Below are 21,886 nucleotides of genomic sequence, written 5' to 3'. Positions count from 1 at the left end.
ATCGCCTGTGTTGTGCACGTCATAGGGATACATTGACCGGTTGTAGCCTCAACAGATGGGATGCTCCGTATCACTTGGGGTTGCCACCCGTTCATTGCCTTTGCAGAAAGGCTTTGAAAACTGCCTTCCACGATGTGCTCAAGAACTCCAGGGACAGTCCCAAATGTATGGGAAAACTGATGTGTATAAGCATATTCAGATCCCAGTGGAATATGGTATCAGTTACAGGGCTCGTGTTTTCCATCACAACCTTCCACTGTAAAAGAAAAAGTATGTTCTTTACTTCAGTGCTGACGTGGGCCTCAAAGTATTTACATTTGTAGCTTCACGACGGAGCTGAAAATATGGTTAAGGAACGTCAAACCCCAATGAGTATTCAACAGCTGTGGTTAATGAGTATCAGCTACTTCAGTCACTGCCAGTGATCACTGGAATTCATGATGACGGCAGGACAAAAAACTTCTTGCACTTCAGTTCCCTCACATGCTCGCATGCCGGTTGAATTGAATTTAAAAGTTTTTGAGCATTTAAGAGCAGTCGACTGCATTTTCAGCCAAGTCAGTGGAAAAGAACAGCATTGGCTCAAGAGAGAACAGCTGGCTTTGGGCTTCACGTTTATCAGCTTTAAATGTAATTGGTCATTCCAGTGTTAACTTTAATAACATACCCCCCCACGCAATCTGTTTGAAATGACTGTATTTAACATCTTCAGCAACGGACATGCAGCACAAGTCTTCACCCTTTCGACTGCTCAGCTGTAGAAGGTAGAAGGGACTACAGGAGCAGGATCAGTGTGGTATATCCTGCTGTTACTTCCACTGGGCAGGGAGCTCACAGAGGCTTCCTCAGAACTCATGAAATATGTTAACTTCCTAAAGCTCAAGGAGTTACTTTGTGTAGGTCAGATACAAAAAGAACAGAAGACAAAGATCAAATGCAGGGAACCCTGTTATAAGGCTGGGATGTAGCAGAAAATCGGTCTGCAGAGGCGGTCATATTTAAAGACAATGAGGATTTACACCTATGATGGCAATTTTTTTTGAAGGGAGAGCACAATTTCAACAACAACTGCATTTATATAGCAGCTTTAACATTGCAAAACATCCCAAGGTGCTGCATGGGAAAACCAATAAAATCTGACACCGAGCCACAAAGAGGTAGGTTTTAAGGAGCGTCTTAAAAGAGGAGAGTACGAAGGCAAAAAGTTTTAGAAAGGGAATTCCAAAGCTTAGGGTCTGCTTCAGCTTAGACACCTGAAGGCACAACCACCAATGGTGAAATGATTAAAATCAGAGGTGGTCAGAAATGGAGGACTGCGAGAACTGGGAAGGTTGTACGGCTGGGAGCGATAACAGAAAGGGGCAAGGCCATGGAGGGATTTAAACACACTGAGATTATTTAAATCAAGGTGCTGCCAGACAAGGAGGCAATATAGGTCAGCAAACACAGAGGTGATGGGAGTTGGGTGTGATGAGGCAAGTGTTTGGATTGAGTTCAATAGTTAGGGTGGATGCAAGGCAGAAACCAGCCAGAAGAACATTGATAGAAAAGGTCTGACAGCATCTGTGGAGAAAGAATAGAGCCAACGTTTCGCGTCTGTATGACCCTTCGTCCGCATTATTTTGCTTTTATTTACAGAAGAACATCGAGATGTCCCACTCAATTAGCGTTGAAGGTCTTAAATCAAAGTTGATCTCTGAAGAAAAAGTCGGAGTTGAATTTTAGCAAACTGGATTACAAGTGAACTTGGAAATGTGCTGCCTGATGTCACTGGAATTCCCAATGCTCTTGATTTATAGGAGGAAAATTCAACCGCCCATCAACACTAATGAGAGAGCACTGCAAACTAGCAGAGGATAGGGTATAAGGCTGTGGAGAGTGGGGAGAACTAGTTTTGACCACAATTGCCTTTTTGAAGAAATGCAGGTGAAGTTGTAATTATTTGCCAGAGGTTACAGTATACCGATTATATTTCATCAACACCAGCCTGCAGCAGAGGCAACACGTTCTTGCTACTTGAATTTCCTTGTAAATGATTATGCACTGCATTTCCCAAGTATATTCAAGGAGGATGAGTAATGGCAAAATAAGTTGCTACTGCTTATAAATTGCTTTGCTGAATGGCTATGCTCGAGAGATAAGATGAGGAATGTTTGTGATCACAAGACCAAAAACTGGCAGGAAATCTCGTAAAAGACTGGATTTGATTTTCACAGGAAGAAAGACGGCAGGTTGTAACTTTTAAGAAATGGCAGAATTTCTGGCGAGCCTCAGGGTGTCCACTGCATTGCCAAATTTTTTACATGCTTCTAACCCCTTTGAAAAACCAAACACGAGAGAGGGCACACAAAACCTTAGATTTTATAAAAGCATTTAAAAGATCATGAATAAAAAAATATTTTGACTATTCAAGTTCACTTCTCTGTAAGTCTATTTTCCAACTACCTATAGAACTTCTCTCGTGTCTGGTTCCATCTCCTTTTCTGGTCATAGAGGTTTACAACATGGAAACAGGCCTTCAGCCCAACTTGTCCATGCGTCCAATCTTTACCACTAAGCTAGTCCCAATTGCCTACATTTGGCCCATATCCCTCTATACCCATCTTACCCTGTAACTGTCTAAATGCTTTTTAAAAGACAAAATTGTACCTCTGACAGCTAGTTCCAGACACTCACTATCCTATGAGTGAAAAAATTGCCCCTCTGGACACTTTTGTATCTCTTCCCTTAAACCTTAAACATATGCCCTCTAGTTTTAGACTGCCCTACCTTTGGGAAAAGATGTTGACTATCTAGCTGATCTATGCCCCTCATTATTTTACAGACCTCTATAAGATCACCCCTATGTCTCCTACGCTCCAGGGAAAAAGTCCCAGTCTATCCAACCTCTTCTTATAACACAAACCATCAAGTCCCGGTAGCATCCCAGTAAATCTTTTCTGCACTCTTTCTAGTTTAATAATATCCGTTCTATAATAGGGTGACCAGAACTGTACACAATATTTCAAATGTGGCCTTACCAATGTCTTGTACAACTTCAACAAAGCGTCTCAACTCCTGTAATTCAATGTTCTGACCAATGAAACCAAACATGCCGAATGCCTTCTTCACCACTCTGTCCACCTGTGACTCCACTTTCAAGGAGCTATGAACCTGTGCCCCTAGATCTCTTTGTTCTGTAACTCTCCCCAACGCCCTGCCTGAGTAAGTCCTGCCCTTGTTCGATCTACCAAAATGCATCACCTCGCATTAATTAATTGGGCCATTCATCAGCCCACTGGCCCAATTGATCAAAATCCCATTGCAATCCTAGATAACGTTCTTCACTGTTCACTATGCCACCAATCTCGGTGTCATCTGCAAACTTACTAACCATGTCTCCTAAATTCTCATCCAAATCATTAATATAAATGACAAATAACAGCAGACCCAACACCGCTCCCTGAGGCACACCGCTGGTCAGAGGCCTCCAGTTTGAAAAACAACCCTAAATGCCAAACATTTATTTTCTCTAATGTACTTTTCATTAATTTATTTGTTCTTGTCCTGCCTTAAAGTAATATTCCAGCTTTAACCGATTTAACACATTTAATACAATTTGTGCATCAGTCCCCAGCCTTAAACTTGTCTTCAATCTGTCCCTTCCTTGTCACACCCTGAGATATAACTGCCACCCACACGCTTAGCATTTGTTCATTTTAGGCCTCCAATTTAATGTAACTATCTCAACAAATTGAGCAACCTCGTGAGCTCTGATTTCCACCACTCCCTCACATGACTGATGTAGAAATCCCCTTTCATCCCACCAAAAAGCAAAGCTGCTTGTGTAGGTAGTCAGCTACTAAACTGTTCCTCCGAGACAAAAATCAGGCATGGCGCTCGTCAATCAATAACCACATTTTGAAATACAATTCACTAACACACTGCTAACTTTGGCTCTCCCAGCAATGATATTCAGATGCTGATTCATTACGCTGGATAAAAATAGCTCTGTCCAGGGTACAGAAAGCAGCAGAATTCCACAGGGGAACGTTTTTACAATGAGCTGACGATACTAAGCAATCTGACCAGGTAAGGAAACTAATTCAGCATTTGGAAACATGCGGACTAATTTAGCAGATGGGCAAAGGAATGCCAGATGGATTTTAATCAAGGTAAACAGAAGGTGATGTATAATTGAACAGGGAACAAGAGCATGCACAATGGAATCCTTGTATGCCAGGATATCCTCACCACACAGAGGGCTCATTGTAACACCAAATGAGTTATCGCTGCGTCATACCAGATTGATCATTTAATTAATGTGTTAAAAATAACAGGCTGGGAAGAACCTCGCGCAGCCCCAAGATCAGGAAGATTGTCTTTCCCATTGTGATTCAAGGGCAGAACAGAAGACAAAGCTGCCAAACTGATTGAAATTAAACAATAATACTTTCTCACAGAGGCCCATCCCACTGAAAGACACTTTATAGGTTTTGGTTGGTAAATAATAGATGTGCCCGTTCAAATGGCTTTTCCTTGGTGATATTTTCAAGCAATTAAGGTGCTCACAATAATCAGAAAGATTTTGAAAGGGTTTAGGATGGATGGAAAAAATTGAAGATCTTACATTTCTCGAACACCTATTACAACCTCAAGACATCCCAAAGAAGCTTTGTAGCCAATTATGCACTTTAGAAAAGTAGTTACTGTTGTAATATAGGGAAATGCAGCAGCCAATTTATGCACAGCAAGTCCCACAGTAGTGATGTGATAATGGCCGGTGATATTTTCAGTGATGTTGGTCGAAGAATAAATAATGGCCAGGACAACAACAGGAGAGCTCTCATGTTCCCTTCTCAAATGGTATCAATAATCCTTGAGAGGCAATAAGGGTTTTATTCTGTAGCAGACTCAAAAATGCAAGATACAATGAAGATTGGAAGGTGGGAGGTTTGAAAAATATAAAAGGTATAGCTTATAAAGTGTAAGGCATTGGCCAGTTAAAGGGAAGCGGACGTAACCATACACAGAAATAACTTATGTACAGAAAGTTATTGAAGCTTGGTGGTGGCAGTGACAAACTACACAGATCTCCAAGTGTCCTCTGGGAAAACAGGACATTACCACAACTAACCTACTGCAATAGCAGAAATTTTATAGCCTTTGCTCACATCAAAATTTTGGCCAAAATAGTGGAAACCCGCTCATAATTTGGCAAATACAAATTGTAAAATTAATCTCGTCTATGACTCGGTTCCTACAGAAAGTGGATCCTCAACAGTATTTCACCATCTTTGCTCTATATCCATTAGTACCGTTGGCTAATAAAAAAATCGATCCATCAGTCTTCAAAACTTCGACTAACCCTGCCATCCAAACTCAATTGGGCTGAGGAATTCTCGATTCACTGCTGTGTGAGAGAAAAAGTGCTTCCTGATTTCACCCGAGCTCTGGTCCTTATTCTGGATTCCTGCATAGAAGGAAACAGCTTGTGCAACTACCCTATCGAATCCTTTTACCACTTAAAACACCTAGCTCACATCATCCAAAACTCAAGGAAAACAAGCCCCTAGTTTATGTAATCTAATATGGAATTATCAAACCCCTTTAAACACTGGTGAATCTGAATTGTACCTATTCCATGACCAATTCAGTATATTCTTTGATGTGAGGTGCCCAAAACAGAACAAAGAAAATTACAGCACAGGAACAGGCCCTTCGGCCCTCCAAGCCTGCACCGACCATGCTGCCCGACTTAACTAAAACCCCCTGCCCTTCCGTGGACCATATCCCTCTATTCCCATCCTATTCATGTACTTGTCAAGACGCCCCTTAAAAGTCACTACCATGTCCGCTTCCACTACCTCCCCCGGCAACGAGTTCCAGGTACTTACTACTCTGTGTAGAAAATCTGCCTCGTACATCTCCTTCAAACCTTGCCCCTCGCACCTTAAACCTATGCCCCCCCAGTAATTGACTCTTCCACCCTGGGAAAAAGGTTCTGACTATCCACTCTGTCCATGCCTCTCATAATCTTATAGAACAAAGAACAAAGAACAATACAGCACAGGAACAGGCCCTTCGGCCCTCCAAGCCCGCGCCGCTCCCCGGTCCAGGATTGAATCCTGAATCCAGGATCCCCGCCCAATTTTCCAACCTATCTACATCCTAATATCCTATCCACCGAGCTGTCCCTCACAGCTACGATGCTTTGTTCATCACAACCTATTAACTCACCCCCACCCCCCCATTCCAGACCATGTGATCTCCAGGGAGAGGCGAAAACCCAGAGTGAAAACCCTAGGGCCAATATGGGGAAAAAAAAATCTGGGAAATTCCTCTCCGACCCCCTGTGGCGATCGAAACGAGTCCAGGAGATCACACTGGCTCTGATCAGAAAATGCTTCCCAACCCTATTCATTTCCACTTCTATCAGGTCACCCCTCAACCTCCGTCGTTCCAGTGAGAACAAACCAAGTTTCTCCAACCTCTCCTCATAGCTAATGTCCTCCATACCAGGCAGCATCCTAGTAAATTTTCTCTGTACCCTCTCCAAAGCCTCCACATCCTTCTGGTAGTGTGGTGACCAGAATTGAACACTATATTCCAAGTACGGCCTAACTAAGGTTCTATAAAGCTGCAACATGACTTGCCAATTTTTAAACTCAATGCCCCGACCGATGAAGGCAAGCATGCCGTATGCCTTCTTGACTACCTTCTCCACCTGCATTGTCACTTTCAGTGACCTGTGTACCTGTACACCCAGATCCCTTTGCCTATCAATACTCTTAAGGGTTCTGCCATTTACTGTATATTTCCTATCTGTATCAGACCTTCCAAAATGCATTACCTCACATTTGTCTGGATTAAACTCCATCTGCCATCTATCCGCCCAAGTCTCCAACTGATCTATATCCTGCTGTATCCTCTGATGGTCCTCATCGCTGTCCGAAAATCCACCAACCTTAGTGTCGTCCTCAAACTTACTAATCAAACCAGTTACATTTTCCTCCAAATCATTTATATATATTACAAACAGCAAAGGTCCCAGCACTGATCCTTGAGGAACACCACTTGTCACAGCCCTCCATTCAGAAATGCACCCTTCCACTGCTACCCTCTGTCTTCTTTGACCGAGCCAGTTTTGTATCCACCTTGCCAGCTCACCTCTGATCCCATGCGACTTCACCTTCTGCACAGTCTGCCATGAGGGACCTTGTCAAAGACCTTACTGAAGTCCATGTAGACAACATCCACTGCCCTACCCTCATCAATCACCTTTGTCACTTCCTTGAAAAACTCGATCAAGTTCATGAGATACAACCTCCCCTTCACAAAACCATGTTGCCTCTCACTAATACATCCACTTATTTCCAAGTGGGAATAAATCCTGTCTCGAAGAATCCTCTCCAATAATTTCTCTACCACTGATGTAAGGCTCACCGGCCTGTAATTACCTGGATTATTCTTGCTACCCTTCTTAAACAAAGGAACAACATTGGCTATTCTCCAATCCTCTGGGATCTCCCCTGTAAGAAGTCTCACAACACCAGGTTAAAGTCCAACAGGTTTATTTGGTAGCAAAAGCCACTAGCTTTCGGAGCGCTGCTATCAAATAAACCTGTTGGACTTTAACCTGGTGTTGTGAGACTTCTTACTGTGTTTACCCCAGTCCAACGCCGGCATCTCCACATCATGACTACCTCCCCTGTAGCCAGTGAGGATATAAAGATTTCTCTCAAGACCCCAGCAATTTCCTCCCTTGCCCCTCTCAGTATTCTGGGGTATATCCCATCAGGCCCCGGGGACTTGTCTACCTTAATGTTTCTCAAGAACCCTAATACCTCCTCCTTTTTGATCTCAACATGACGCAAACTATGATGTGGAGATGCCAACTCCATCTGACGAAGGAGCAGCGCTCCGAAAGCTAATGGCATTTGCTACCAAATAAACCTGTTGGACTTTAACCTGGTGTTGTTAAAACTCTTAGTCAAACTATCTACACATCCTATCCCAGACTCATCATCCATCAAGTCCTTCTCTTCGGTGAACACTAACGCAAAGTACTCATTTAATACCTCGCCCATTTCCTCTGGCTCCACACATAGATTCCCTCCCCTGTCCTTGAGTGGGCCAACCCACTCCCTGGCTACCCTCTTGCTCTTTATATATGTATAAAAAGCCTTGGGATTTTCCTTAATCCTGCTGGCCAATGCTTTTTCGTGACGCCTTTTAGCCCTCCTTACTCCTTGCTTAAGTTTCTTTCTACTTTCCTTGTATTCCGCACTTGCTTCCTGTGTTCCCAGCCTCCTAGCTTTGACAAATGCTTCCTTTTTCTTTGACTAGGCTCATAATATCTCTCGTTATCCAAGGTTCCCAAAACTTGCCATACTTATCCTTCATCCTTACAGGAATGTGCCGGTCCTGAATCCCTATCAACTTACAGTTGAAAGCATCCCACATGTCAGATGCCTATCGAAAGGACATGCGGATGGGCAAAGTGGGCGGGATTGCATTATTAGTAAGGAATGAATTTAAATCTATAGCAAGAAGCGATATAGGATCAGAGGCATAGAATCTCTGTGGGTAGAGTTGAGGAATTGCAACGGTAAAGAGACCCTGATGGGAGTTATGTACAGGCTCCCTAGCGGTAGTCAGGATATGGGGTAGAAAATAAATTAGGAGATAAAAAAGGCATATAAAAAAGACAATCTTACAATAATCATGAGGAACTTCAATATGCAGGTGGACTGGGAAAATCAGGTAAGTAGTGGATCCTAAGAAAAGGAATTTGTGGAATGTCGAAGAGATGTTTTTTGGAGAAGCTTGTGACAGAGCCTACTAGGGAACAATTCTGGATTTGGTGATGTGTAATGAGGCAGACTTGATCAGGGAACTTAAGATGAAGGAACCCTTAGAGAGCAGTGACCACAACATGATAGAATTTACCCTGCAGTTTGAGGGGGAGAAACTGGAATGAGATGTAACAGCATTACAATTAAATAAAGATAACTACAAAGACATGAAGGAATAAATAAAGATACAATTAAATAAAGATAACTACAAAGACACAAAGAGCTGGCCAGAGTTGATTGGAAAGGAAGCCTAACAGTGAAGACAGTGGAACAGCAATGGCAGGAGGTTTTGGGGGTTATTCGGGAGGCACAACAGAAGTTCATCCCAAGGAGGAGGAAACATGCGAAGGGGAGGTTGAGGCATCCATGGCTGACAAGGGAAGTCAAGGACAGCATAAAAACAAAGGAAAAAGCATACAAAGTGGCAAGGATTAGTGGGAAGTCTTTAAAAGCAAGCAGAGGACAGCTAAAAAAGCAATAAGGAGGGAGATGATGAAACATGAGTGTAAGCTAGTTAGTAATATAAAAGATAGGAAGAGTTGTTTTCAATAAATAAAAGGTAAGAGAGAGGCAAAAATAGACATTGGACCACTGGAAAATGAGGCTGGAGAAGTAATAATAGGAAACAAAGAAATGGCAGAGGAACTGAATAGTTACTTTGCATCAGTCTTCACAGTGGAAGACACCAGTGGGATGCCAGAGCTCCAGGAGAATCAAGGAGCACAGGTGAGTGTAGTGGCCATCACTAAGGAGAAGGTTCTGGGGAAACTGAAAGGTCTGAACGTAGATAAATCACCTGGACCGGATGGACTACAACCCAGGGTTCTAAAAGAGATAGCTGAGGAAATTGTGGAGGCATTGGTGGTGATCTTTCAGCAATCACTGGAGGCAGGGAGGGTCCCAGAGGACTGTAAAGTAGCTTTTGTAACATCGCTGTTTAAGAAGGGAGGGAGGAGCAGACGGGAAATTATAGGCCTGTTAGCCTGACTTCGGACATTGGCAAGATTTGAGAGTCCATTATTAAAGATGAGATCGCGGAGTACTTGGAAGTGCATGACAAAATAGGACTGAGTCAGCACGACTTCGTCAAGGGAAGGTCATGTCTGACAAATCTGTTAGAGTTCATTGAGGAGGTAACAAGTTAGATAAAGGATAACCAGTGGATGTGATTTATTTAGATTTCCAGAAGGCCTTTGACAAGGTGCCGCATAGGAGACTGTTAAATAAGTTAAGAGCCCATGGCGTTAAGGGTAAGATTCTGGCACGGCCAGAGGATTAGCTGACTGGCAGAAGGCACAGATAAAGGGGTCTGCTGGATGGCAGCCAGTGACTAGTGGCATGCCTCAGGGGTCAGTGCTGGGACCACAACTTTTCACAATATACATTAATGATCTGGAAGAAGGAACTGAAGGCACTGTTGCTAAGTTTGCAGATGATACAAAGATATGTTGAGGGACAGGTATTATTGAGGAAGCAGGGGGGCTGCAGAAGGACTTGGACAGGTTAGGAGAGTGGACAAAGAAGTGGCAGATGGAATACAATGTGGAAAAGTGTGAGGTTATGCACTTTGGAAGGAGGAATGGAGGCATAGACTATTTTCTAAATGGGGAAATGCTTAGGAAATCAGAAGCACAAAGGGACTTGGGAGTCCTTGTTCAAGAAGTTAATGTATAGGTTCAGTCAGCAGTCAGGAAGGCAAATGCAATGTTAGCATTCACGTCGAGAGGGCTCGAATACAAGAGCAGGGATGTACTTCTGAGGCTGTATAAGGCTCTGGTCAGACCCCATTTGGAGTATTGTGAGCAGTTTTCGACCCCGTATCTAAAGAAGGATGTGCTGGCCTTGGAAAGAGTCCCAGAGGAGGTTCACAAGAATGATCCCTGGAATGAAGAGCTTGTCGTATGAGGAACTGTTGAGGACTCGGGGTCTGTACTCGTTGGGGGTTTAGAAGGATGAGGGGGGCTCTTATTGAAACTTACAAGATACTGTGAGGCCTGGATAGAATGGACATGAAGAGGATGTTTCCACTCGTAGGCAAAACCAGAACCAGAGGCACAGCCTCAGGCTAAAGGAGGAATTTCTTCAGCCAGAGAGTAGTGAATCTGTGGAACTCTTTGCCGCAGAAGGCTGTGGAGGCCAGGTCATTGAGTGTCTTTAAGACTGAGATAGATAGGCTCTTGATTGATATGGGGATCACGGGTTATGGGAAAAGACAGGAGAATGGGGATGAGAAAAATGTCAGCCATGGTTGAATGGCGGAGTGCTCTTTAGGGCGGCATGGTAGCACAGTGGTTAGCACTGCTATCCTATTATTAATCCTATTATTAACGATAGAGGGTTGGCAGCAGGAGAAATACTTAATACAATTAATGTTACCAGAGAGGCAGTGCTGGGTAGACTAATGGGACTGAAGGTGGATAAGTCCCCGGGTCCGGATGGAATGCATCCCAGGGTATTGAAAGAAATGTCAGAGGTAATAGTGGATGCGTTAGTGATTATTTATCAAAACTCGTTGCATTCTGGGGTAGTGCCGGTTGATTGGAAAACGGCTAATGTTACGCCGCTGTTTAAAAAAGGAAGGAGACAAAAGGCGGGTAACTATAGGCCGGTCAGCTTAACATCTGTAGTAGGGAAAATGCTGGAATCCATTATTAAAGAGGAGATAGCAGGGCATCTGGATAGAAATGGTTCGATCAATCAGACGCAGCATGGATTCATGAGGGGAAAGTCGTGCTTGACGAACATGTTGGATTTTTATGAAGATGTGACTAGGGCGGTTGATGGAGGAGAACCGGTGGATGCGGTGTTTTTGGATTTCCAAAAGGCGTTTGATAAGGTGCCCCATAAAAGGCTGCTGAAGAAGATTAGGGCACACGGAGTTGGGGGTAGTGTGTTAAAGTGGATTGGGGACTGGCTATCCGACAGGAAGCAAAGAGTCGGAATAAATGGGTGTTTTTCCGGTTGGAGGAAGGTAACTAGTGGCGTGCCGCAGGGATCGGTACTCGGGCCGCAACTATTTACCATTTATATAGATGATCTGGAGGAGGGGACGGAGTGTAGGGTAACGAAGTTTGCAGACGACACAAAGATAAGTGGAAAAGTGAATCGTGTGGAGGACGGAGAAGATCTGCAGAGAGATTTGGACAGGCTGAGTGAGTGGGCGAGGATATGGCAAATGGAGTATAACGTTGAGAAATGCGAGGTTATACACTTTGGAGGAAATAATAACAAATGGGATTACTATCTCAATGGAAACAAATTAAAACATGCTACCGTGCAAAGGGACCTGGGGGTCCTTGTGCATGAGACGCAAAAGCCCAGTCTGCAGGTACAACAGGTGATCAAGAAGGCAAATGGGATGTTGGCCTATATTGCGAAGGGGATAGAATATAAAAGCAGGGATGTCTTGATGCACCTGTACAGGGCATTGGTGAGGCCGCAGCTGGAATACTGTGTGCAGTATTGGTCCCCTTATATGAGGAAGGATATATTGGCATTGGAGGGAGTGCAGAGAAGGTTCACCAGGTTGATACCGGAGATGAGGGGTTTGGATTATGAGGAGAGGCTGAGGAGATTGGGTTTGTACTCGTTGGAGTTTAGAAGGATGAGGGGGGATCTTATGGAGACTTATAAGATAATGCGGGGGCTGGATAGGGTGGAGGCGGAGAGATTCTTTCCACTTAGTAAGGAAGTTAAAACTAGAGGACACAGCCTCAAAATAAAGGGGGGTCGGTTTAAGACAGAGTTGAGGAGGAACTTCTTCTCCCAGAGGGTGGTGAATCTCTGGAATTCTCTGCCCACTGAGGTGGTGGAGGCTACCTCGCTGAATATGTTTAAAGCGCGGATGGATGGATGGATTCCTGATCGGTAAGGGAATTAAGGGTTATGGGGATCAGGCGGGTAAGTGGTACTGATCCACGTCAGATCAGCCATGATCTTATTGAATGGCGGGGCAGGCTCGAGGGGCTAGGTGGCCTACTCCTGCTCCTATTTCTTATGTTCTTATGTTCACAGCTCCAGGGTCCCGGGTTCGATTCCCGGCTCGGGTCACTGTCTGTGTGGAGTTTGCGCATTCTCCTCGTGTCTGCGTGGGTTTCCTCCGGGTGCTCCAGTTTCCTCCCACAGTCCAAAGATGTGCGGGTTAGGTTGATTGGCCAGGTTAAAAATTGCCCCTTAGAGTCCTGGGATGCGTAGGTTAGAGGGATTAGCGGGTAAATTAGCGGGTAAAAAGGGATTAGCGGGTAGGGCCTGGGTGGGATTGTGGTCGGTGCAGACTCGATGGGCCGAATGGCCTCCTTCTGCACTGTAGGGTTTCTATGATTCACACTCGAGTGGCCTAATTCTGCTCCTATGTCTTATGGTCTTCAATTGGTTCAGTGGTGGACTACACTGTCTCATTCTTTGCTATATGATTCTATGAACATTCATGTTAAGATAACTCACATGCAAAAGATCAAGAATAGCAGAAATAGACCGGCAGCTGTTTAGAATCATCAAGAACATAGCATAAATACATATTAATATATCACGTATTCTGACATGGAGCACCTCAACACCATTCCTTTAAAATGAATAGGGCTACAGAAAAGGCTGGGAAAGAGGCACTGTGAATTGTGCCAATCATGAACAGAACAGAGCCATCCCATTAGGGTATACTGAACCAAAGACATTGTTTAACCCTATTTTTAAAAAGTGTACAATCTGTGGTTTGCTACATACTTTCTTCACCTGGAAACAACAGTCACCTTGGATATTTTTCTTTGGTCACAGTGCTATCACAAACAAGTGTAAATGTGCTTTGGTGCACCTTTATGCACTTATTATTTACTACATCTACAAGAGTTGTCAAACATCTGGTTGTGTGTGCTTACAGCTTACCCAGTGAGAGAAGGCATGTGTCCATTAACTCTAAAGTAGCACTGTCCAATAGAAATCACCGACTGGTTACAGGTGTGGCTAGAGTGGCATCATTTTAGCCACTTGCACTAATTTCAATATAAAAATCCTACACACAATACTGATAAGTACACATCATACATGTATTAGAAGCCTATTAAGTAAATATACAAGTCGGTAACCAAGGTGGTAAAGCATTCAATAACCAATAAAAAACTGATCCACGTTTCACCATTCCACCAACAAACACACAAACAGTTAAAGTACCACGCACATATCATGCAAATACAAGTATTGGGATTATACAACCAGCAATGGTGCCTATTGCATATTTCTAATATTTACTGATTAGAAAAGCGATTATTCACCCGTAGCTAATGGCTAACATATTGGACAACACCACTCCAAGTCAATAACGATATCCAGAATGAAACTACACAAATTAATTTGGAGCTAGTTTTATTCTGGGTGAGAGGACATGGGTCTTTATTTTCAATAGTCTCCAGGCGCAGCCACATTGAAAACAGACATGGCCAAAATGCATCATATGTTCAAAGCCTTGTGTAACAACGCTGTTTTTACAGCACTATTCAAGACTGCATTTTTATTAAACCTTGTTACGTACCTTCTTCTTCCTGATCATCCTGAGGGGAAAGGGTTACACTGGCCTGCCTCCCATGGTACAACATGAAGCCTGTCGCAGGAGGAGCACTTCCATTTCTCTCAGACTGCTTTTGCAGGGAAACCACTTCATACATTGTGTCACCAATACCTGCGTGGTTTTTGCCTTCTGACTGCAAAAGAAAAAATAGTTCTCTTCAGCTGTTGGAACCTCTGCTGAGGCCAGGAAAATGATTGGTGCAGAAATTTCTGCAAAAATCATACAAATTCGAGACAGAAACTAGATTGTGATGCTGAAAATACCAGAACCCAAGCTGCCATGATTCACAGGGTAAAGACATATTCCATTAAACCACAATACAATCAATATCATTAAAACATTATCCAGTCATGGACACATTTGTGGGAACTTGCAACGTATAACCTGACTGCCACATTCCCTACATTGCGATAGTGATTACATTTCCAACATATTTCACGATTTTGTGTTGGACCCATATTGGGGCTAGTGATTCACATTAAACACTTAAACTCAGGGACAAATATGATTTAATTAATCCACATTAATGATGTGACACTGTTGTGAAGTTAGTGTTTGTAAAATTGGAAGCAAAACTTGTAAAATGCTAAGAGTTGTAAAATTGCATGGTAGTGTGTTAAAAGAGATACAGGTGCAAATGCAGTACACAGAGAGCATAGAGTGAAACATTCTATTGCGAGGCTAGTCAGTAGTGCTGCCAAGACAACAGGTGGTTTTTCGAAGTTTGCCTAATCAGTTTAAACTAGACATTTGAATAACAGCAGCCTATCAGATTTGAATTTGATGTTTTGGTAACCTGTAAACCAATCCTATTTTGGGAAGTTTGGTATGTCAGGGGTATAAGAGCCAGCTCCCAGCTCCAGAGAGGCAGACAGCAACTACCTCTGCGAGCCAGGCTCTGGCACAGCTCACAGCTTGAGAGAGAGAGAGACACACACACAACTAGCAACTGTCTTTGCCAGTGTAAAAGCCACATTTATGTCTTAAAAGGAAGCCTCATCTCGATAGTGAAGACAGAAGAAATCAGCAAAGAAGACAGAAGATTCCGGAAGACGGCAAACCTGGTTGAAATTTTGAAAGTGACTAAAGATTCTATTTTTTTGTTAATAAGTGGGAATTAGATTTATCTAAACAGCATTCCATTAGAACAGTGTTTTATTTGGTTTGTTAATAATTTAGTTAACCTGTTCACTGTTAGTTAGATAAATAAAGTGTTACTTGTTGCTTTTTATAGAGAGTGTTTCAGGTAGTTATTTTGATTTAACCAAAGTTGCTGAAGCGCAGATATTACTACTTCTCACACGCTTTACCAAATTATGAAGGGAAGTACTTCTCTTTGAGCAGTTAAGTGTTAGTTCTCAGAGAGGATATCAACCTCCCTCTTCATAACAACACCACAAATCAATCTGCCATATCGCAGGCTCATTGTAATACCTGTGTTAACGATATATACCGTATGATAAACAGATGAACGATTTGCAAGCCTGGAGGTATTGGTTTTATACTAGTTCCCCACCTGGCTATATAATCAAAGGTTGTGCACTCAAACTTCAGATTGTAATCCCCCCACTTTCCACACACCCCTTGCCACCAACATAGGGGTAGTGCACTTTTGCAAGTTGTAGGCAAAAGAATATTTAATAGTTCACATGTTTGGCTCGTCACAGAAATGGTAGTCAGTACGGCCCTGTTGAAAGAGATGATTCATTCTGAAAGCGTAATCTCGCTGAGTTCAATAACTGGAGTCATATATCAGTGTTGTTGCAGGATTCCCTTGAAGAGATGGCTTTTTCAGAATATCACAAAATGGGTTACTTGTGGTTTTCTTACCAGGTCAAGTTTCTGTACAGGTAGATTTAGAAAAGGAGCCAGGTTGGAAGTTATTTAAATGGAGCAGCCTCCAGATTTAGAAAGGCATGAATCTACCCCCCTTTTCTGCCCCTGAAGTCCTGCAGCTGCTATTCCGGTTTCTCTCTGGTTCACAGAAAAGTAGGTTTGTTATCCAAAGATAGTCAACTACTATTGTCTACTCAGAATGGTTTGGAAGTCCTAAGCCATTGGTACACAATGGGAGATAGGCGGTGGCTATTGACACCCATTGTAGTTAACTGGTTTCTGCATCTCTCCATTAAGTATCAAGCTCGAAGATGCTAGGTTTATGAGTCTATAGATTTTGAGTAAACCACAAGTAAGTGCAAGTTCCACTTTACATCTCAGAATGTCCATTCAAAGGTATTCCTCCCTTGGTTATTCTCTTAGGAATTTTCAGGAGCCTTGAGTCTACGCAAAAATTACAAAAGTCGCCTGAACTCCAGCAGCCAACTTGGCCATCTATTGAGGTCCATTCAAAAAAAAAAGAGATAGTTAGTTCTGGAATATTCCAAACCAATTACTGTCCGTGCAGTAGGTAAAGAATGCCTTTACTGGGCATGACATTTGGCATTTTCACCTTCCGTCATTTTACCTTCTAAATCCGATTACAGTTCCGATTACAATTCTGAGGAAAGATCAGGACCTGTTTCTCTCTCTCTAAAGGTGCTGCTAGACCTGCTGAGTATTGTTAGCATTAATGATTGTGATCACAGCAATTACGACAATCACAAGATTCAAATACATCAGCACACATGGTAGGTCACAAGTGAAGAGAACTAGCATAGATCAGGAGATGCATACACTAAATCATTAATGTACCCACAACATAGTCATGATGTGGAGATGCCCACAACATAGTAGCAGACTAAGAATGGAGCCCTGTGATACTCACTTAATACTCGATTTTTAAAAATAAGTTGAAGCAAACTGCTTTCTATCTCTTAGGAACAATGAAAGAGCAATTCCTCTGACACTATATTAAGACCATAAGACATAGGAGCGGAAGTAAGGCCATTCGGCCCATCGAGTCCACTCCACCATTCAATCATGGTTGATTTCAACTCCATTTACCCGCTCTCTCCCCATAGCCCTTAATTCCTCGAGAAATCAAGAATTTATCAATTTCTGTCTTGAAGACGCTCAACGTCTCGGCCTCCACAGCCCTCTGTGGCAATGAATTCCACAGACCCACCACTCTCTGGCTGAAGAAATTTCTCCTCATCTCTGTTCTAAAGTGACTCCCTTTTATTCTAAGGCTGTGCCCCCGCGTCCTAGTCTCCCCTGTTAATGGAAACAACTTCCCTACGTCCATCCTATCTAAGCCGTTCATTATCTTGTAAGTTTCTATCAGATCTCCCCTCAACCTCCTAAACTCCAATGAATATAATCCCACGATCCTCAGACGTTCATCGTATGTCAGGCCTACCATTCCTGGGATCATCCGTGTGAATCTCCGCTGGACCCGCTCCAGTGCCAGTATGTCCTTCCTGAGGTGTGGGGCCCAAAATTGCTCACAGTACTCCAAATGGGGCCTAACCAGTGCTTTATAAAGCCCCAGAAGTACATCCCTGCTTTTGTATTCCAAGCCTCTTGAGATAAATGACAACATTACATTTGCTTTCTTAATTACGGACTCAACCTGCAAGTTTACCTTTAGAGAATCCTGGACTAGGACTCCCAAGTCCCTTTGCACTTTAGCATTATGAATTTTGTCACCGTTTAGAAAATAGTCCATGCCTCTATTCTTTTTTCCAAAGTGTACGACCTCGCACTTGCCCACGTTGAATTTCATCAGCCACTTCTTGGACCACTCTCCTAAACTGTCTAAATCTTTCTGCAGCCTCCCCACCTCCTCAATACTACCTGCCCCTCCACCTATCTTTGTATCATCGGCAAACTTGGCCAGAATGCTCCCAGTCCCGTCCTCTAGATCGTTAATATATAAAGAGAACAGCTGTGGCCCCAACACTGAACCCTGCGGGACACCACTTGTCACCGGTTGCCATTCTGAGAAAGAACCTTTTATCCCAACTCTCTGCCTTCTGTCTGTGCCTTCTGTCCCTATTAATGTAACTCTGAATAAAATCGAATTATCCAACTCATCAAGGCCTTACTAAAATCCATGAAAACCCTAACCCCATGTTGTTCTTTCCCACTCGATACTCTATCAAATGTATCAACGAGTGTTAAGTCAGTTGGTGATGCTGACTGAAACAGCACTGTTTGGAATTCAATAAGTTTTAACAAGACAAAAAGGAATATAATCTGTTATAAAGAATGCATGATAATATTTTGGAAAGGCTCTACACTGTGCAAACTGGGAGATTGCTACTGAGCAAGGACATGATGTCTTTTTTTATGAATTGGCATAATGTTTGAAATACTCACATATGATGGAAAAGTGCCAGATGATGATGAAAGATTGTTTTATAATAAAAGGTCCCTAATTTGTCAGTGGAATTACTCTTGGAAGGCCGTTTACTTTCAGCATATTTATGCCATAAGAGAAACATTGTTGGAGTCTAGTTCGGCTTCATAATAATCTTGGGTTCTGGTCCAGGACCATTACAAATGTAAAAGAGAGATTAATGCATGGAGAGGGGGGCGGGCGCAGGGCGGGCGGAGAGGGTGGCGGGCGCAGGGCGGGCGGAGAGGGGGCGGGCGCAGGGCGGGCGGAGAGGGGGGCGGGCGCAGGGCTGGCGGAGGGGGGGGGGCGCAGGGCGGGCGGAGGGGGGGGCGGGCGCAGGGCTGGCGGAGAGGGGGGCGGGCGCAGGGCTGGCGGAGAGGGGGGCGGGCGCAGGGCGGGCGGAGAGGGGGGCGGGCGCAGGGCGGGCGGAGAGGGGGGCGGGCGCAGGGCGGGCGGAGAGGGGGGCGGGCGCAGGGCTGGCGGAGAGGGGGCGGGCGCAGGGCGGATGGAGAGGGGGGCGGGCGCAGGGCGGGCGGAGAGGGGGGTGGGCGCAGGGTAGGCAGAGAGGGGGGTGGGCGGAGAGGGGGGCGGGCGCAGGGTGGGCGGAGAGGGGGGCGGGCGCAGGGCAGGTGGAGAGGGGGGCGGGCGCAGGGCGGACGGAGAGGGGGGCAGGCGCAGGGCGGGCGGAGAGGGGGGGCGCGCAGGGCGGGTGGAGGGGGGGCGGGCGCAGGGCGGGCGGAAAAGGGGGGCGTGCGCAGTGCGGGCGGAGTGGGGGGGGCGCGCGCAGTGCGGGCGGAGAGGGGGGGGGCGCAGGGCGGGCGGAGAGGGGGGTGGACGCAGGGCGGGCAGAGAGGGGGCGGGCGCAGGGCAGGCGGAGAGGGGGGCGGGCGCAGGGCGGACGGAGAGGGGGGCGGGCGCAGGGCGGGCGGAGAGGGGGGAGGGCGCAGGGCTGGCGGAGTGGAGGGCGGGCGCAGGGCGGGCGGAGAGGGAGGCCGGCGCCGGGCGAGCGGAAAGGGGGGCGGGCGCAGGGCGGGCGGAGAGGGGGGCGGGCACAGGGCGGGCGGAGGGGGGGGCGGGCGCAGGGCGGGCGGAGAGGGTGCTGGGCGCAGGGCGGGCGGAGGGGGGCGGGCGCAGGGCGGGCGGAGGGGGGGCGGGCGCAGGGCGGGTGGAGGGGGGGGCGGGCGCAGGGCGGGCGGAGAGGGGGGCGGGCGCAGGGCGGGCGGAGAGGGGGGAGGGCGCAGGGCTGGCGGAGAGGAGGGCGGGCACAGGGCGGGCGGAGGGGGGGGCGGGCGCAGGGCGGGCGGAGAGGGTGCTGGGCGCAGGGCGGGCGGAGGGGGGCGGAGGGGGGGCGGGCGCAGGGCGGGTGGAGGGGGGGGCGGGCGCAGGGCGGGCGGAGAGGGGGGCGGGCGCAGGGCGGGCGGAGAGGGGGGAGGGCGCAGGGCTGGCGGAGAGGAGGGCGGGCACAGGGCGGGCGGAGAGGGAGGCCGGCGCCGGGCGAGCGGAGAGGGGGGCGGGTGCAGGGCGGGCGGAGAGGGGGCGGGCACAGGGCGGGCAGAGAGGGGGGTGGGCGCAGGGCGGGCGGAGGGGTGGTGGGCGCAGGGCGGGCGGAGAGGGGGACGGGCGCAAGGCTGGCGGAGAGGGGGACGGGCGCAGGGCGGGCGGAGAGGGGGACGGGCGCAGGGCGGGCAGAGAGGGGGGCAGGCGCAGGGCGGGCAGAGAGGGGGGCAGGGGCAGGGTGGGCGGAGAGGGGGACGGGCGCAGGGCGGGCGGAGAGGGGAGTGGGCGCAGGGCGGACGGAGAGGGGGACGGGCGCAGGGCGGACGGAGAGGGGCGGGCGCAGGGCGGACGGTGAGGGGTGCGGGAGCAGGGCTGGCGGAGAGGGGGGCAGGCGCAGGGCGGGCAAAGAGGGGCGGGCACAGGGCGGGCGGAGAGGGGCGGGCGCAGGGCGGACAGAGAGGGGGGCGGGAGCAGGGCGGGCGGAGAGCGGAGCGGGCGCATGGCGGGCGATGAGGGGGCGGGCGCAGGGCGGGCGGAGAGGGGGACGGGCGCAGGGTGGGCGGAGAGGGGGGCAGGCGCAGGGCGGGCGGAGAGGGGGGCAGGCGCAGGGCGGGCGGAGAGGGGGACGGGCGCAGGGCGGGCGGAGAGGGGGACGGGCGCAGGGCAGGCGGAGAGGGGAGTGGGCGCAGGGCTGGCGGAGAGGGGCGGGCGCAGGGCGGACGGAGAGGGGGGCGGGAGCAGGGCTGGCGGAGAGGGGGGCAGGCGCAGGGCGGGCGGAGAGGGGCGGGCGCAGGGCGGGTGGAGAGGGGAGGGCGCAGGGCGGGCGGAGAGGGGCGGGCGCAGGGCGGACGGAGAGAGGGGCGGGAGCAGGGCGGGCGGAGAGCGGAGCGGGCGCAGGGCGGGCAGAGAGGGGGGCGGGCGCAGGGCGGGCGGAGAGGGGGGCGGGCGCAGGGCGGGCAGAGAGGGGGCGGGCGCAGGGTGGGCGGAGAAGTGGGTGGGCGCAGGGCGGGCGGAGAGGGGGTGGGCGCAGGGCGGGCGGGCGCAGGGCGGGTGGGCGCAGGGCGGGCGGGCGCAGGGCGGGCGGGCGCAGGGCGGGCGCAGGGCGGGCGGGCGCAGGGCGGGCGGCGAGGGGGGTGGGCGCAGGGCGGGCGGAGAGGGGGGCGGGCGCAGGGCGGGCGGAGAGGGGGGCGGGCGGGCGGAAACGGGGGCGGGCGCAGGGCGGACGGGGGCGGGCGCTAGGCGGGCGGAGAGGGGGGGTGCGCGCAGGGCGGGCGGAGAGGGGGGGCGCGCGCAGGGAGGGCGGAGAGGGCAACGCGCACAGGGAGGGCGGAGAGGGGAACGCGCACAGGGCGGGCGGAGAGGGGAACGTGCACAGGGCGGGCGGAGAGGGGGAGGCGCGCAGGGCGGGCGGAGAGGGGAACGCGCACAGGGCGGGCGGAGAGGGGGAGGCGCGCAGGGCGGGCGGAGAGGGGGAGGCGCGCAGGGCGGGCGGAGAGGGGGTGGCGCGCAGGGCGGGCGGAGAGGGGAACGCGCACAGGGCGGGCGGAGACGGGGAGGCGCACAGAGCGGACGGAGAGGGGGAGGCGCGCAGAGCGGACGCACAGTGGGACACACGCAGCGGATGCACTGAGAAATGCAGGGTAACGCATGCATTGTGCGAAACATAAGGTAACATATGCACAGTGCAAAATGTGTGAAACACAGATACATATGCAA

At 48.5% G+C, this 21,886-nt stretch overlaps 1 protein-coding gene across 1 annotated transcript in view; it reads right to left on the bottom strand.

Moving 5' to 3' along the window:
• LOC144497728 (rab GTPase-activating protein 1-like) overlaps positions 1-21,886 on the bottom strand; it is a 421,278-nt gene that overhangs the window by 211,853 nt on the left and 187,539 nt on the right. Inside the window, exon 11 of the mRNA XM_078219169.1 lies at positions 14,359-14,527. Coding sequence (XP_078075295.1) covers positions 14,359-14,527 — 169 coding nt within the window. The remainder of the gene's footprint in view (positions 1-14,358; positions 14,528-21,886) is intronic.

This window comes from Mustelus asterias, chromosome 8 (genome assembly GCF_964213995.1).
Source record: "Mustelus asterias chromosome 8, sMusAst1.hap1.1, whole genome shotgun sequence".
NCBI lineage: Eukaryota > Metazoa > Chordata > Chondrichthyes > Carcharhiniformes > Triakidae > Mustelus > Mustelus asterias.
This window is presented reverse-complemented; position numbering and strand designations above follow the sequence as displayed.